An 18,760-nucleotide genomic window follows, 5' to 3' on the forward strand; every position below is an offset into this window, starting at 1 on the left:
TAAGGATGATGAGACCGAACAAGGTTTCCATGGTTCTATGAAAGATCTCCTTTCTTCAGAATGTTAACTAAAAATTTGCAGCTAAGTAGGTGGGTATTAACCAAAAAGAAAAAAAAATAGATTTGAAACAATAATTAAACCTCCATCGCTTCTCAATTACTGTAACTTTCATTCTTGGTTCTTTTCAGAGACATTAGGGCTGGAAGGGACCTTGGTAAATCATTGAGTCCAGCCCCCGGCTTAGGATTAGACAAATTTTCAGCCAAACAAACATTGGCAAGAAAATGCACATTTGCCAGTGAATTGTTTTATGGAATTTTTCAGATTGGTGGAAAGCAGGACTCAGAAACATTAAAATATTTTGTTTCAAAACATTGGTCAGGCCGCAGCCAGAGTACTGCGTCCAGTTCTGGGCGCCGCACTTCAGGAGGAATGTGGACAGCATTGAGAGGGTCCAGAGGAGGGCCACCTGCATGATCGGGGCCTACGAGGAGAGGCTACGGGACCTGAACCTGTTCAGCCTCCACAAGAGAAGGCTGAGAGGGGATCTGGTGGCCATTCATAAACTTACCGGGGAGGACCAGCAGGGAATGGAAGAGGCCCTGTTCCCCCGAGCACTACCGGGAGTAACTAGGAATATTGGCCACAGGTTGACTGAGAGTAGGTTCAGGCTAGACATCAGGAGGCGCTACTTCACTGTCAGGGCAGCTAGGATCTGGAACCAACTTCTAAGGGAAGTGGTGCTCGCTCCTACCCTGGGGGTCTTCAAAAGGAGGGTAGACAATCACCTGGCCAAGGTCATTTGATCCCTTCATGCCTTGGGTAGGGGGCTGGACTTGATTTGCTAAGGTCTCTTCCAACCCTAACAACTATGAAACAATGAAAACATTTTAATGAAAATGAAAGAAATTAAGATGCTCTAAATTAAAACAAAAGATTTTGTTTGTCCTAAAACATTTCACTACCTCTTCAGTGATTGTAGAACAAAGGTTCCCAACCACCAGGCTGGTACCAGGGTTGGCTGCCAGGCTGTGGCATGAGCCCCCCCTCCCCCACTCGGACCCCCATCTGTCTGCCTGGACAGGTGGCTTCCAGGGTCAGAGCTGAGCTTCTGGGGTTAAAGCTGGCCCGGGAGGGAGACAGCTGGTAGGGCTATGCGAAACAGCACCGTTCCATTTTGACTTGCGTTTCAACGGAACAGCATTTCATTTCAATTTGAAACTGCTGTTCTGTTTCATTTTGTCAAAACAGTTTTGGTGTTTCGACACTGTTTTGATGTTTCACCCATAACATATAATGGGGAAGCTCAAAACAGCCTATAACTTTGTCATTTCTGGCTGGATTTGGATGAAACTTGCAGAAATGATAGCCCTTGCTCAGGGCATGAAGCCAGTCAAATTTCAAGAAGATAGGTGCAAGAGTTTCAGGGAAACTGCACCTCAAAGTCTTGAAAGCAAAAAACTTATGTCACCTGTATGTGTTAAGCTACAGCAGGGTCAAAACTGCAGGCATGCTAGCCCCTGCTGAGGCCACAAAGCCTGCCAAGTTTCAAGGCTATAGGTGCAGGGGTTTGGGGGAAACTGCACCTCAAGCTGCGGACAAGTAAAACTTATGGCATACATGATACTGTGCATGTTAAGGCGCAGCAGGGTGAAAACTGCAGGCCTACTAACCCCTGCTGCAGCCACGAAGCCTGCCAGCTGTCAAGGACATAAGTGCAGGGGGAGTCTGGGTTCTGGACCTCTGCACTTCTAGCTGCTGACAGGAAAAACTCATGACATGGGAGGGGGGTGTTAAGGTATGCCCTCACCCAACTGACACCCAGGCAGAAAGCAGGGCAGTTCAAACAATGCTGCCTTCTTTGCGGTTTTTCTATCCCTCCCCCAGAGCACTGGGATTGGAAGGGACCTCAGGAAAAGTCACTGGCCAGCTACACAGTCAATAATGAGAGCACTCCTCCCTCCCCGCCCCCACCCTTTACCCCTCTCCCTCTCCTTACTTTAGTTTCTGTTTCCCTGCAGGCAAAACCAGCTTGAGCTTCGAAACTCAAAATGCTTTAAACATTTCAAAATGTTGCGACTTGCCTCGTTTCGTTTTGAGGCTGTTTCGAAGCTCTCTGTTTCGAGTTGAAACAGTGTTGAAATTAAACTGCCAGGGAAATTTCACACAGCCCTAGCAGCTGGCTCCGTGTGCCCCATCCTGCTCCTGCCAGGCCACAGTGAAAAAAAAAAAAGGCTAGGAACCACTGTTGTAGAATATTCAGGTTAGACTAGACTGGCAGTCTGACTGCTTAAAGAAAGTAAGGCACATAGTAACACTTTCAGACTTCCTTGCATAAGGAAGTATGAAAAGGACAAAGGCACTGGCATATTTAACCTTTTCTTTTTTGCCAAATCATTTAGGTGCTGATAAGATGATGGCTCAATAACTTGCATTATAACAGGCCGCCTATTTATGTAGTACAATATATACTTAAAGGGAGATGACTGCTTGGTTGTGAGTACAGATAGCTGGAGAACTTTGCTCTAAATAGAAACCCAGTAAGTATCTTGTTTGTCTCTTGTGCCACTGTGTCCTGTTCTCCTAAGGAAAATGAGATGGACAAAATAAAGCATGCCATGTGCAGTGTGTGAGACCTGTTGTGACTGCAGTGTCCCCAAGTAGCAATGGAGCTGTCTTACCACCTGTTCCCAGGGTGTCATGATCCTAGTAATCAGAGACATTATGTTATGGGGAAATGGGAGGAGGGACCCTACTCCTGAGATGGGCAGTTTTGCTGGGGTTACCCACTGAGCACCAAGGGACAGATCTTTAACCCCCAATATTTTTATCTTGTGGTAGATGAGAAGATATACAGAAACTGTACTGCCACATCAGTCCTTGAGCAGTTAGCTGGGAATAGGTGTAGGTAATCTCTATCCTTGATGGCACCATGTTTGTGAGAGAGAAGGACTAAATCTGCATGTTTAAAAAAGCAAATCAGGAAACACTTCCTTATTTAAACTACAGGAATGGTCTGGTCCTACACTTGTAGTAGTTTTGCTGTAGGATTATATTGCAGTGTTCTGGACCCCATTACTGTGTCATTTGGTAATCTTTTAAGTGTTGAGTGATGACCATCACTTAGCCCAAAGTAGCCTTACTGAGACTTCATTGCACTACTTAATTTAAAGGAGATCTGTCTTAAGTGGTGACAGATTTCACTGTATCTCAGTCAGCTCCCTTTTGATTGGGAAAATCCTCCAGTAGAGCGAAGCCTGTCCTCTGTGAGCCCTTGTACCTGCTATGTAGGGGGCAAGGTTAGAGTGCTGTTCTGTGAAAGCCCTTGATGGTAGCTGGAATGAACCTGGAGCCTAGTCTCAAGGGCTATGCCAGGAGTTAACTAGGCCCCAGAATCTAGGGGAGGGGAAATCCTGCACCAAACAGATTTCAACTGAACCCAGTGGTTTGGCCTTTTTGTTCCTTCATGCTAAGAAGGGCTGGGAAATAAAATAAGAGAGAACCAGATTGCACGATCAGTCTTTGCCCATATAAACTAGGATTCTTTCCATCTGTTTCCTGTTAGGTTTTCTGTCTTCCCAGGCAGTTCTCTACTTTTCTTTCCTGGTGAGCAGATTTCCTGTAGAAAATTGGAAGATGACTAGTTGATATTCTTTGATGGTATTTCCATGCATAATTGCCTACTAACTTAAATGTTTTGCCTTGAACATTAGCATGGAGTTTTCCGGGTTGAAGTTTAAATTATTTGAGATCAGGGAGATTGGAATATGTGGCACAGTGCAGAAAGACCTCTGGAGCACCTGGTTAATGGGGAAAATCTGAAAATACTGCCAGACAATGCACTATTCTCAGAAGATACTATATTCTCAGAGAGTATACATGTCAGATGATAACTCTGGAGGATGTCATCACTGTAAAACCATGGCAACTGTTTCAATCCCTTAGTTTGAATGGATAGCTCTCTCTGAAGGTATTTGTGCTCTTAGTAATTGTTGCATGTGGGAAAACGACAAAACATTTCACAATTTGTAAAAATCCCTTTAATGCTATGGGAGGGGAAAAAAGTCCTGGTTTCTTTTTTACCTACCGTACTTCTTGCTGTTGACTTTTTGTGTAGCTCCCTTGCTATGTGGAAAAATGGTGACAGCTGTCTAGCAGTGTGTCATGTTAAAGTAACAGTTGCTTCTTGCCAATCAAAAAGGGGAGCCCTGAATTTACAGTAAAATTTTGCCAACAAACCTCTTTTGTTTTAAGCAACCAGTTCAAGGTATCCCCATGTACTTTCAGGTGTACATTTGTTTGACCCTGAGAATAATTAAAACAGACCTTCTGTTTACTACTTCTGGTTGTTAACAAAAAGGGGTTTCACTGTATCCCATAATTAAATTATGTTTAGTGACAATCTGATTACTGTACTTTTCCTAATCTACTTTGAAAAATATTTTGTATTTTTGAAATGTACTTTCCAAAGTAAACTATAGAAAGTGAAACTAATCAATACCATGATAAAGCAACAGAAAACTATCTGTGGTTCCAGTAATACCGATCCTGGTCACTTTTACAAAGGAAATGTATTCTGTCTGCATCAGTGGGGGGCCAACCTTTCCGGCAGGCATGCTACAAAGTACACTCCACTCCCCTTCCCTTGCCTCTTCTGTCGCTCTTCTCTCTCTTCCCTGCCCTATCTGCTTCTGTTCTCCCTGCCAGGTATGCCATGTGCCATACAAAGTGATTGTGCATGCCACCTGTGGCAGGCATCCTGCAAGTTGGCCATTCCCCATTCTGCCTGATTAAAATGCCTTGAACAGGAAGGAACTTGTTTTGAAGAACTAAACACTGTATGCTTGGTAATAACCTGTTACACACTGGGATTTTTTTTAAGAAAATGTAAAAATCATTTTTTAACTTATACCAGATAAAAACCTAGTATTAAAATAGCCTTACTACTTGTAAACTCTCAAAAAGGATGGTGTTGGGTTTCAATAAGACACATACCATACCACACCACAGAATGTCATGGGTGTCTAGTCTGATACCTTGTATCTTTTGTGTCAGTCATTAAGGATTTCAGACACAGGCTCTCTAGATAAGTTTTCAGAGAGAGTTTGATGGCCACTGGAATCCTGATTTCAGTTGTATATGGCATGTCTCATACCAAGTTAGAAAAAAAATCCTCTTTCAAATTCATTGTCAATACTATGCTAAAACTGTAATGTGTTCCTACTGGATTTCAGAGGCTGATCACAACAGTTAAGAAAATCCTAATGCTGCTTTGACTTGAAAGCAGTTTTGTGAAGATGGCTGAAGCCTTGCATTATAATCAAAAGTCCTTCAGGACTGCATGCGTGTCTGCAGTCAATGCATTTCTTGTTCTTTATGCACTGTTCTCTGCTAAGAGGGAAACACTGTGCAATAAGCAGCTTAACAATACTGTACTGGTATCATGTCAGCTACAATAGCCTGTGGAAAGCAGTAACATTGAAAGGATCTGAAACAATCACTAGCATACGTACAGAGCTCCTGGAAGTTACGTCCTATTGATCTTCAGTTTGTGTTTTCAAAATACTATAGTGTGAGTGCGTACGTATGTGTCTAACAGGATCTGTGAGCAGTGCATGGTTCTCTGACATTTGTATTCAAATCTGTCCTAATTATTAAAAAGAAAAAAATTACTGTTGTTCTTTTCCTTATTGATGGCTGTACAATGAGGTGAGCAAAGATGGGTGGAGAGCCTGTCTTCTTTACATTCAGGGTGGCTGTTTCACTAGCACAAACACGCTCCCCAGCATCATGGACACTGAGGTATCACCTGCTGACTGACTGCAGCAGAGCTCACTCCCCTTTGCATACCTGCTGTACTGTAGCCAACTGCAGCAGCAGCAATCCTGGCTCTAGTGGCCAGGCAGCCGCTCCCCTCCCCAGCAGGCCCGCCCTGTCCCAACCCACAGCCCCCAGTGTACACTCCAAGGCAGGGGGCAGTGAGCTCCTTACCAGGCTTGTGCTCAGCAAGCTGACCCTGCGGCCATTCACAGACCAAACAGCCCAGGCCTCAGCAAAGCAGTGGCATTGTGTGTTGGCTGCAGCCAAGGATGGAGATTTTAACTAGGGTGTGTCAGTGTTCCTACTTACTGGGACTTGAAACCAGAGGTTCCTGGCTAAAGGATCTTGTCCCGCCACTCAGGATCAAACCAATCACCATATCTGAGGTCAGGAAGGAATTTTCCTCCATGGCCAGATTGGTATGGACTGTGAGGTGGTTTTGCTTTCCTCTCTAGCAAGGGGCATGGCCTCTACCTGAGATCTCTCGAGCATGTATTAACAACCTTTTACAGAGCAAGGCATTGGCTGCCATGGTTTCCCTGCTTTACCTATGGCAGGTTGAAGATGAGACGCATCTTGTCTTGCCTAGATGCATCCAGCCCTCTGACTACTATCCCATGCTGCTCATCTGATGGGACCCCAGGTGGGGTTCTCATTGATCCTTCTAGTCAAGGGTAAAGGACCAGTGAGGAGCAGACATGTCATGGAAATCAATGGATGGCTGTATAGCATGGTGTCACCAGCAGGGTTTTGGCTGCTTTGACCATGGGGTGGTATTCTAGGAAGATGTGGAAAGAGATCTTCTTGGAAAGAAATGAGGTCCATCTGATGAAGAGAAAGAAGAGTATCTTTGCATACCGACTTACTAACCTAGTGAGGAGAGTTTTAAACTCGGTTCACCTCTTGCCCCAAATGTTGTTTTGGATGGTAGGTGAAAAAAATTCATGATATAGGCACAGCCTGTTTAGGGTACTGAATTCACTGAATACATAAATAAGCAATACAATCTACAAAAGAAATCACACTTACATAGCCTTGGTGTCAGAGCAAGTCCTGAGAGTTGATCAGACTCTACGGATGCTCTGGGATTCAGGCATGCTGAGTTGTTCAACTGAATAGGGAACAAGACTCACTTGCAAGGATAGATAGTGCATTTCTAGGTGTGGTAGTGCGTGCTGTTTGCTGAATAAATCTCTATGGGCAGAATGGAAACTTCTGTGTCTCGAGTAGCCTTTTTCTCAACAACCCACTTGTTCCCCAGTCCAAGATTTTAAAACAACAAATTAGTGTCCTTCTTCCAGTAGTTTCTGAAACAGACAACAAGGGGAAGTTGTTTGAAAAGGGAAAACAGTATTTAGAAATGAAAGAAACAAAAGTGAAAGTCTGGTTTGTGGATAAGTCAAGCTCCTATGACAAGGAGAAGCCCTGAGCAGAGAGCTACCTGGAGCCAGCTAACAGGCAGGGCAAGAAGCAGGACACATCTGAACTCCCACAGTCTTTGAGGCTGAGGTGCCCCTCCTGGCTGTAGAGCACCCACCAAAGAGACCCCTGTTAACACTGCTTCCAGCAATGCACAGGTTCTGTCCCTGTTTGCTAGGTTTGTATCTATTTTTAACCCAGGACAGACTGGATCAGGGGCAGGCAAAATACAGCCTGCAAGCCAAATCCAGCCCACCAGGCAATTTCACCCAGCCCATGCATGCCCACCAATTAATTGTAGCCTGCTTAGCCTGCATGCTTCACTCCCACCATCATGCATGGGAGGGCCCTGGCCCTGGCTCTGGCCAGCATGCACAGTTTCCAGGTGGGGCAGCTGGTGCCACTGCTGCAGCTGCCAGGGGACCTGCTCAGCTTCCCCAACCTCCAACAGCTCCTTCTTATGCCCCTGATGCAGCACTCACTCTGGGCAGCAGGCAGGGAAGTGGCAGCAGGCATGGGGAAGCAGCAGCTGGGCGGGAGTGTGGGGCCAGGGCTGGGTGGAGTGCAGAGCCCAGGGCCCGCATCCAGTGGGGTGGCAGGAACATGGATCTCTAGTGGTCAGGGTGTGGGTGTATGGGGTTTATGGGGTGTGAGGGAGGGTGCGGGGGTGTGGGTACCCTCCCAACCTGCCTCCCCTGAATGGCTCACAGCAGCTGCAGGCAGCAGGCCTTCAGGGTGCTCACGGCCTGCACAGGCACAGCTGCCCAGTGGTGCACAGCTCCAGCCACTTCTAGGAGCTGCATGTGGCAGAAGGAGCAGGGTCAGGCTGGCCTGCCTCCATCACACAGGGCTCCCCGCATCTCATGTGCAGTTCTCAGGACACAGCCAGAGCTGCGTGCCACAAATGGAGAGCCCTACACAATGCAGCCAGCAGTCTGTTCCTGCTCCCTGCCACCATATGCAGGTCCTGGGTCTCTGCTGGGAAGCAGGGAGCAGGGAAGGCAGCTAGCTCAATTGCACAGAGCTTCCCCCTGGTGGTGTGCCAGTCCTGGGAGCTGCATGTGAGCGGTGGGGACCCCTGCATGATAGAGGCAGGCCTGCCTGGCTCCACTTCTTGCTGCTGCATGCAGCTCCCAAAACTGGCTGGAGCTGCATACTGCTGGGCAACTGTGCCTCCAAGGGTCCACCGCCTGCTGGCAGCAGTAGGGACTATGTGCCATGTGGGGGGTCCAGCCTCCCTCATACCCCTTACACCCCCCACACACAATATACAAGAGTAAGACTTTATTTTGAGCTATTATGCAATTGCCTCTATATACACTATACAAATACACATAAATCAGGACAATATTTTTTTTAAATAAAATTAAAATACATTACAGTAGATGTTTGACTTTTAGTATATAATTTGTTCTTTTTTCCCCAGTTTCAAGGTGGCAAATCCCCCACCCACCCCCCCAAGGAGTACTTCCAGGGGCAAGGGAAGGGACTTATGGTGGCAAAGATCCAGGGTTAGGAGGCATGACTTCCAGTCCCAAGGTGGCGACAAGAGAGTGGGGTACTGGTCAAGGAGCGAGGCTACCTTTGTGACCCTTGACAGCTCACCAAAACTCATTAAGCAGCCCTCTAGCCAAACTAATTGCCCACCCCTGGCCTAAATTAAAAAGCATGCACCACTCTGGGAGTTGATCACATGGCTCTGCGAACAGCCCCAGTGATTTATACCTGCAGTGTCAGGTCTGTGTATTACAGCAATTGCTGAGTGTCACTAAGGTGCTGTTTCTGGCTCTTCAGGGGGAGGGGGGTGGTCAGACTAAACAGGAGCCTGGGCCTCCAATGGGAGCAGATGGAAAATATTTTCAGGGGGAATTATGTGGTTTCCTCCCGCCACGTCCCAGCCTGATCTGGGAATACTGCACACAATCCCACAGCTGTAGCTCTTCTCCTTAGACCTAGTCCCAGATGCGCAGGGCTGGGCACTAGGAATTCTTTTGCTGCCTGGAGGAGGGGAGGAGGGTCTAGTGCAATGATTCTCAACCAGGACCGTGACACACTGGGGGGACAGTGGGGTGGCCTGGCCCTGGCCACACTGTAACACAGATCTTTAAGATGGGTGCTGTAAGGTATGAGACCATAAAGACATAAGCAGAACAGCTCAGGCCTGCGCTTGTCCCTGTCCAGCTGCCGCAGGGTGCCACTGACAGGGCTGACCCCCTGCGAGATACAGTTTTGGGGCCCCCTGACACAAAGAAGCTGGCAGCAGCAGGGAGGGAGGATTGGGGGGCGCAGGGGAAGGGGAGTGGCTGAAGAAGCCAGCAGCGGCCGTGACAGCGGGGGGGAGGGGTGGTGAGCAGCCGGATGTGAAGCCGGCCACAGCCACAGCAGGAACACGGAGTGGCGGAGTGTTCGCGGCCGCAGGGCTCCCTGCAGCCACAAGTTTCACAGGATAGGGCAGGCCAGCCCTGACTGGGGTTCAGTCCACCACTGACCCCACACTCTCCCTCTTCCACTGTCCTGCCACACCTTGTAATTAACTGGGAGAGGTTGCCTCATCCCCTGGGAGGGTGGGGGACATGGAGTTAAGGCCAGGTTGTACTTTCCCTATCTATGTCACCGCTATTAAAGAGTTAAACCCAGGACCCTCCTCCAGCTTGGCTTCTCTGACCCACAGGTCTCTCCTTGCCCCGGCCAACAGTCCTCCTTCAGTCCCCCCTGGATCTCAAAGCCAGAGAGCCCTTGGCACCACTGGCCAATAAATTGCCACCCTGGAAGAGCCCAGGCCTCATGACAAGCACTCCCAGCCCTCTCAGGGTCACTTGCTGCAGAGTTCCATGCAGCCTTCTCATCTCCCCTCGTAGCCATGTACAGTCCAGTTATCAATTGATACTTGATGGAACTGTCTTTCCCCTCTGAGTTGCAAACAAAGCACAGGACATAAAACTTTGCCCTCCTGGCCCAAAAAGGTAATAAAGAAAAATATCATTCAGCTTACTGCCACTGCAGTCCCTGCATTGTTGGGTCCATTCCCTGTGTGCCCCAGGACCCTTCTTTCCTGCTGCTGGGATGTCTCCCTGCTCCCTCTTGAGGGTAACCTATCTTAGTTTCCCAGCCAGGATCCTCCTTCCTCTCTGCTGGTTGCCTGGGACCACTTTGTATCTCCATGCCCTTCCGCCTTGCTGGTCATCTGACCCTGCTCCTTCAGGCTAGCACAAGAGGCCCTCATTAAAAGCTTGCCAATTCTAGGAGAGGTGGGTCAGCTACTTGACCCCAGCTGTGTCTCTTTGCCCTCTTTCATAGGTTTCTTACCCCTTCTGCTCAAAGGGAACTAGTCCTTCACCCCTGTCCTAAAGTCTTCCCCAGTAACAGGGGTGAAACCCCATTACAGGAGCCCCTCTGCAAAGATGTAAAGCACTATGACATGTACATTCATTTTTGAAATTGGAAGCCACTTGATTCATAAAAGTTATGGAGGGTCCTCAAGACCAGGTAGGGGTACCTCCAGTCCAAAAGATGCTGCCTGCCCCATATCTACCAGTGTGGTCTGTCCAGCTAAAGATTCATTCTCTCTTTCTGTCATCCTGCTGCCACTGAATCCCACATATCAATATGGTCTACAGCAGGGGTGAGGCAATGATTTTGGCTGGAGGACTACTTTAGGAACTTAGGTGAGCTGTTGCAGGCTGGAGGAGGGTGAGGGCAGCAACTGGCCTTGGCCCTGCCTTGCACCCACTGCCAGGGGTGCAAGACAAAGAAGACAGGTGGGGGTCTCCATGGATACTGGCTGGCACCCCTATGGGCAGGACACGCACAGCCAAGCAGATGGGATGGTGCCATGGGTGGGCAGGGAGCAAGTATTCAGGAGTGGGAGGTGGGGGAGGAGAGGGGTCAGGGCTGGGGCCAGGATCACAGGGCAATAACAGCATGGGCCCAGGGTAGAGCCACAATCTCTCCCTGCCATGCAGGAAGCAGGTCACAGCTCTTCCCCAGCCCCAGCCCCATTCTGTCACCGCCCTGGGATCCTGGCCCAGCCTCTGCCCACCTATCCCACTCCTGGATGCTGCTCCTGGACACCACTCCTTGGATGCCACTCCTCTTTCACCTGCAGCCGCATCCCATCCCCCTGACTGAGCATGCCCTATCCATGGGGTCCCAGCCAGTCTCCATGGAGACCCTGTCTGTCCAGTCCTTACAGGGCCCCTGGTGGTGGGTGCAGGGTGAATGGGCCAAAGTACCTGGGTAAAGGGGCTGGGTCCAGTAGCAGCAGAGACACTAGCAGTGGCAACCAGAAGAAGCCCCCATGGGGGCTGCAGGGAAGCAGAGTTTGGCCACTGCACCACCCCACACCCTGCCAAGCACCTGGGGTCAATGAAACCAGCAGCACGTGCCACAGCCTGGGCCACCCTCCACACCTGGGCCAGCCGGGGATGAGGGACCATCCACAAGCTGGATAAAATGCCTTGGTGGGATAGATCTGGCCCATAGGCTATATTTTGCCCACCCCTGGTCTAAAGTCTACATCAGTGATTCTCAACTACAGAGCAGGATGAGAGCTCCCTTGCTGTGCCACATTTTTTTCTCCATGAAATAGGGACCAAGTTTCTAATCCAGCTTCTCAGCAGGCTGTGAGGGTTGGTTCAGGAAGGAAGACGACCCTGGGCAGGAAATGGAAAAATTCTGTGTCACACTAACACAGGGGTGGGCAATTATTTTGGGCGGAGGGGCCGCATACTAAGGCATAGCAAGCCATCGAGGGCCACATGATAGGCAGCCCAGGGCAGATCAATATTAATTTTCTAAATTTTTAGGGGCCTTGCAGGCTGGATAGAATGGCTTGGTGGGCCACATCCAGCCCACAGGCCAAATTTTGCCCACCCCTGCACTAACACACAGACCTGGACTCAGGGGGAAAACACAACTTATCAGCAGCAGTTTGAGACTCCCATTTGCCCTCAGCTCCAGCAAGTGGCCCACCAGTTGCAGAAGTGTTGGTCTTGGGGGCAGACTGCCCCTTCAGTGCTGCTGTGTCCATTCCCAGAGGATAATCAGGCAGGAAACACAGGCTGCCAAGAAAAGTCGCTGCTTCTCTGGGCTCCATTGCACTGACCTACCTACAAACTGAGAGCAGTGCTCAGGCACAGCTGACCTAATTCACTTTATGCTTGTGTACATGTGCTCTGTATATGTACCATACTGGGCAAGCAGCGACCCAGAATTCAGACGTCAGAGGGAATTTGGCTACTAAAGCCCTAAAGCAACATCATTGCTAACTCCTGGGTTGAATCGGGGAGTGTAATTCATCTCAGATCCAAGGCATTTTGGGATCATCATCCATGTGTTTGTTTGTGGCAACATGTGACTTATGTCAGGACACTGTGCTCTTGCCTGGGAACAAGGCTCTTTGTGAGTGGAAACAGATATCACCTTTGTGCCATAAACACTTTTATGGTTTCACTAAGTGAAAGCAAACACATCCACACCCTCTGTTGCACCACAACATGGACCAGCATGGCCCCATGCCTACACGTGGGGACACAGTCAGCACAGGTCCCATCATGGAGATAAGGGACCAAGGAATCCCAGTGCCCCAAGCCTACACACCAGCACCCACACATCTGAGGAAACCCCTGCTGGGAAATTCCCTGGGCAGGCATCTGCAAGGGGGGAGCCTGAGCAGAAGCTCTGGACGCTTGAGGGGAACCAATCCTGAGTGCCCTAGGAATGGGAATGCCTAGGGTGTGCAGGACCAGGTCCTGGTGTAGGCAAGGGCTGGAGAGTGTGGGCAGCTCCAGATTGCTTGCACTCTCCTGCATAGATGAATAGATGTTGACTGCAATAAAGCAGCACAATGTATGACTACTTACTGTCACAGCCACATATTTGGTCATTTGTGGCATGACAAAAGGTATGGATGTCTATTCGCTTTTGCTTTGTGCCACCAAAAAAACTTCTATGGTAGCATAAAGGTGACAAAAGGCGCTGCCAGTTTCTACTCTAAGAGCCAGTAAAGTCAGAAGGACCCGCTGTGATCCTCTCTTCTGCCTGCTGGTACAGCCCAAGGCAGCAAACCCCACACAATTCCTGCATCCTGGCCAGACCTCCTTTCCCAGGACATGTTCTTGGGGAAGTGATGCTCCATCTTGCTAGCTATGAAGCTTGGCTGGACCTACATATGAAATTTAAATTACCAAACTCTAACAGTTGCATCTTGCACAAGAATGTAGGGGCATTTGTACACATGCATGCACCACAGCACCGGGCACTTTTATAAGTGCCCAATGCTGTGGCACATGCATTTATTTGTATAAATGGTGAAATGCACGTCAGCACTGAGAATGGTGGCAGCACGGTTTTGTACCAGAACACACTGAAGGTGTTTTAGTTCAAAAGCACACTGCCACCATTTTCTCAGCACTGACACATTTCGCCATTTATAGAAATGTATGTGACACAGCACCGGGCACATCAGTTTCTGTGCTCAGCAGACTCGATTAATTGAGTCTGCTCTGACGCACCAAATTTCTGGCACGTCAGAGCAGACAGAGGTACATGTATAAATGCCTTAAGAGTGTGACTGGGGCCATCTGAAACGAATCAATCACAGCTGATCTCATCTCCCACGCTGGCTTCAGATGCACCCAATGTTTAGCTATGCTAAACCATTTATGGATAACTGCTCCTCCATAGGTGATCGTCTCTTCCTTATTGACAAGTCTTTCCCTTATGAATTCATATTTCTTGGAGCAGACAAAGAATGTCTATGTGGGGTTTTGATTTGTCTCTATAGCTCCCCACCGGTCAAGGATATTTCAGGTTCTGCCACACTATTAAAACAACTCCCTAAATAGTTGTTAGGGTAACGATATGGATTTTGGGGAGTACTGGGTATGCAGCTGAATGAAGGCTTTTTCCTGTGTTTCACCAAAAGTCACTAGTCACGAAGCTGGATGATATATTTAAAGCAACTAACTTTGCTAAAGCTTAAGTAAGCAGATTCTTAACAAAAAGATAGAGTGCACGATGTGCTATGTAAAAATAGGATACAGACCAATAGCTATCATTAGGGAACAAAACAGAAGTACGGCCTTGGAGATGGTGCTCAAGTCAGCAAGAAAACTAAAAAGAACCAGCGAGAAACTGCAAGTGACTGAAAAAAAATGGAGGTTAAAATCTTATGCATGTGTTCTTAGCAGAAAAGCATGTAAAGGAATGAAATACATAGGCAAAACCATGCTACGGAAGCAAACAGTAAACAGAGGTGGAGCTTGAGAGGGGAGGAAAAATTGCTTGAGCGCCACGGGTTCTTGAAGATCTGTGCCAGTGGCTGAGCTATGATGCTTGCCAGCTCCTTAAGTACCCTGGGGTGTAAACTGTCTGGGCTGGCTGACTTGAAAGTGTCCAGCCTCTCAAGATGTTCCTTCAAATGGTCTACACTGATGAAGGGTAACAATTCCTTTAGAGGTCTTTCTTTTTAGATGCAGGAGATCCACTAGCTCCCTGCAGAGCCAAGGAGGCTGCTGTGCCCTTTTGCTGCCTTTCCTCTGAGATGTGATAGAGATTGCTTGTGGCTTCCATGATTGCTCCCTTGAGGAGCAACCACTCATCCTGAACTCCCCTCCCCTTTGGGTCATGGCCCCTTAGGGCCTCGCCAGCAAGCCTCCTGAGCTGGTCAAAGTCAGCTGTTCTCTCCTGTGAAAATACCATAGGATACAAGACAAGGAAATGTCAAGACTGGTTTGATGAAAATGACACTAAAATTCAAGGTCTCATCGACAGGAAACAGAAAACTTTCCTTGCCTGGCAGAATGACATCAACTCTGCCATCAAGAAAAATGCATACCAACAAACAAAATGAGAGGTGCAGAGAACACGAGAACTGAAGAATGAGTGGTGGATTCAGAAATCAAAAGAAATCCAATATTTTGCTGACATCCATGACACCCATGGTTTCTTCAGTGCTACCAAAGCTGTCTATGGCCCTAGCACTCAAGGCCTTAATCCTCCAAGATCAAAGGATGGAACAAAACTCCTGCAAGACAGCAAATCCATCAATGCTCACTGGAAAAAAAAACATTTCCAGGATGTTCTGAATCATGAGTCAACTGTTGCTGAAGAGAAGATTAACAACTTTCTGCAAAAAGCAATCAGAAAAGACCTTGATTTGCTGCCTATCTTGGCAGAGGTTGGGAGTGCCACTGGGAAAATGTAGAATAACAAGGCAGCCAGTGTTGACGAAATACCTGCAGAGATTTTCAAAGGAGGAGGAGAACAACTTAACGTGTCAGCTTCATGACCTCATCCTTAAAATCTGGAACAAGGAAGAAATCCCAGCCAACCTAGGGATGCCCTGACTGTTCCCATCTTCAAGAAAGGCGACAGAGCTGATTGCAGAAACTACCAAGGCATCTCATTGTTGGCCACTGCTGGGAGAGTCATCACCTGTATCCTCGCTAACCACCTTCTCCTACTTGTGGAAGAAATTCTTCCAGAATCTCAAAGCAGCTTCAGACCATCTCAAGGAACTGCGGACATGTTCTTTACAGCACATCAAATCCAGGAGAAGTGTCATGAGCAAAATCAACCTCTCTATTTGGCCTTCACTAACCTCTCTAATGCCTTCAATTCTGTAAACTGCAAAGCCATATAGAAAACCCTGTCCAACATTGGCTGCCCAAAGAAGTTTATCAGTGTTCTGAGACTTCTGTATGACAACATGTCAGCAAGGTTTTTCAGTAACGGGAATCAAACAGAACCATTTGAGGTGAAAACCGGAGTGAAGCAAGGTTGCATCATTGCTCCAACTTTGTTTTCTGTCTTCATCTCCATAATGTACCATGTCAACAGAAAACTCTCACCTGGAATTGAAAGTGGGTATAGGATGGACAGAAGACTCGTCAACCTCAACAGACTCAAGTCCAAAAGGAAGACTATGACAACATCCATAATAGAGCTCCACTATGTGGATGACAATGCTGTTGTTGTTCAATCTGAAACAGCCCTCCAAACCATTCTTAATGTAGTCTCGGAAGGCTATGACAGTATTGGCCTAACTCTAAACATCAAGAAAACGCAAGTCCTTTACCAACCTGCTCCAAATGGAGAAACAAACCCCCCTCCATTCAATCAACAGAGAATTGCTGAAGAATGTGGATCACTTTGCCCATCTTGGAAACCATCTTTCCTCAAAGGCAGACATTGACACAGAAATACAACACCATGAAATGCGTGAGTGCAGCCTTTGGACATCTGAGTAAGAGAGTCTTTTTAAATCATGACATCCTTGCTGAAACAAAGCTCTTGGTTTATCAAGTTATTGTCATTCCAACTCTGATGTATGGCTCAGAAAGTTGGACCATGTACAGAAGACATCTCAAGAGCCTGGAAAAGTACCAACAACAGTGCCTTCACAAGGTCCTTTGGATTAGCTGGGAAGACAGACATACAAACATCAGCGTCTTGGCTGAAGCAAATTTAGGCCATGATCATCCAAAACCAACTTTGCTGGACAGGTCATGTTGTTCGCATGCCTGATTCCCGCCTTCCAAAGAGAATTTTTTTCTCACTGCTGAAAGAAGGTCAGTGAAGTAGTGGAAGACAAAGAAAGCACTTCAAAGACACCCTGAAGGCAAACATGAAGAGGTGCAACATCAACATCAGCACTTGGGAGACCCTTGCTCAGGAGCAACCAAAATGAAGGAAGGCTCTTTGGGAGGGATCTCAACACTCTGAAACAGCTCACTGACAGGCAGAAGAGGAAAAGAGCAACAGGAAAAAAGAACATCAGAATGTCCAACACAGCAACACAGTGCCCATCCCTCCTGTTCAGGACTGGTGAAAGGGGAAGGCGGCTTTTCACCCCTGATCCAAGTTAGACTCCTGGGCAGCCATGAGACCAAGATTCATGAAGCTAGGGGAAGAACAACAGTGTGTGCATGACAACAGTAACTCAGAGGGAAAGTCCTGTGTTCTAACCCCCGGGCCAGGGTTATTTTGGCTTTTAATCAATGACTCACATTGAACACAAGAGTAGCCCTAGGAAGGTGGACCAGGATTTTCCCCCTCTTCAGCCCCATGAACCCAACTCAGTCCACAGGAAGCTGGACACTTAGGCAAGTGGGCTCAATGGAAAAAAAGGCAATTTACAGCAAACCTAGAGCATCCAGGGCTCTGACCCACAGGAGTCAGCACTAGCAAAGGAGAGCTTGTTTGCTAGTCTCTCCCCCATCCAGTCCCAGCCCACAGCAAGAGCAGCTCTGGACTTCTGGGTCACCACCTGAAACTTGCCTGGCAGAAAGAGAAAGCAGGAAAGGCGTGCTACAGTCTGTCCCCAAAGCTAAGGATGAGAAGGGGCAACACTCCCATGTTGCAATGCCCCAGCAAGGACCATGCACCAGACAGATCTCAGATGTGTAGCCCAGCTCATTCCTGACTTCCCTCCTGGTGCTGCCAGCCAGAAGGCTCCATTAACACCAATGACAGCAACAGCTCTGTGACCAGGGCCCCATTTGCCAAGAACTGGCCTGGGATCTTACACCTCCCACCTTTGTTCCACAGAACAGCCTTCACGTAACAATAGATCCAAGCGATCCCTAGCCCACTGCACTGGGACAGAGGCCTGCTGAGTAGCAGGGAATGCAGAACAGGGTGTTCACCAGGTCCCACCCAACTGGGCCAATAGCTCATACCCAGGCTCATGAGCCCTTTTCACTGGCTCCAGGCACTGCTGCATCAGCAGCACTTTGCATCTGACTTGGTCTCAGTTCCTGGTCCCTGCCTCCCCATTACTCACAGGATGGCAATCACAATGTCACTGATGCCCAAGCTGGAGAAGGCTCCTTTCATAAAGCGATACATGAAGTGAGAAAGTAGACAAGAGCAGAGAGCTAGTCAGTGTGAGGAACACAGGGAAACAGGAACTGGCTGAGGCCTGGACAGGGCCCTGCCTAGGGCTTTACACCAGGACTTGTCTGCTAGGGAGCCTATCCTGGACCAGCTACAAATGGGATTATCCCCACATTTGCTGACTCACAGGCAGAAAGGTCCTGTTATCAGACACCTGGGGGGCAGGGAGGTATAGGGGGGACTGTGCTGCAATCATGTCCCTGTGCCTGCCCTCATATTGAACTGGGTTTGGCTGGAGCAGCCATGCTCAACTTCCGAGAGCCAGATCCAACTGGGCTGCTCCTGGGTCCAGATCTTGATGGCATGGGAGCAGTGGGAACTAACACTGCCACTGCTCCCCTGGCACTACATTTCTAAGCCCTGTGGCTCTGTGCCTGGAGTCACATTACAGGCCAAGCCCATATGCTGGATGATGTGATCCAGACCACAGACTGATCCTGCAACATGTCTGTCGTGTTGAGCCAAAAGGATGGGGACCACTGAGCCGAAACGTTTTCCATAAAGGCAGCAAGTGTTAACTTGAAGACACCCAGAGATGGAGAATCCACCAGATCCCTGGGAGTGAGATCCAGTGGTTAATCAGCCCCACTGGTTACGCATGCCTGATGTCAGCTTCCAGCCC

At 48.3% G+C, this 18,760-nt stretch overlaps 1 protein-coding gene across 1 annotated transcript in view; it reads left to right on the forward strand.

Annotated features, from left to right (window-relative positions):
- Positions 1–18,040: 18,040 nt before the first annotated feature.
- BLOC1S3 (biogenesis of lysosomal organelles complex 1 subunit 3) overlaps positions 18,041–18,760 on the forward strand; it is a 4,635-nt gene continuing 3,915 nt past the window's right edge. Inside the window, 1 exon segment of the mRNA XM_019548548.1 lies at positions 18,041–18,093. Coding sequence (XP_019404093.1) covers positions 18,041–18,093 — 53 coding nt within the window.

This window comes from Crocodylus porosus, unplaced genomic scaffold (genome assembly GCF_001723895.1).
Source record: "Crocodylus porosus isolate Cpor-Errol unplaced genomic scaffold, CroPor_comp1, whole genome shotgun sequence".
Taxonomy (NCBI): domain Eukaryota; kingdom Metazoa; phylum Chordata; order Crocodylia; family Crocodylidae; genus Crocodylus; species Crocodylus porosus.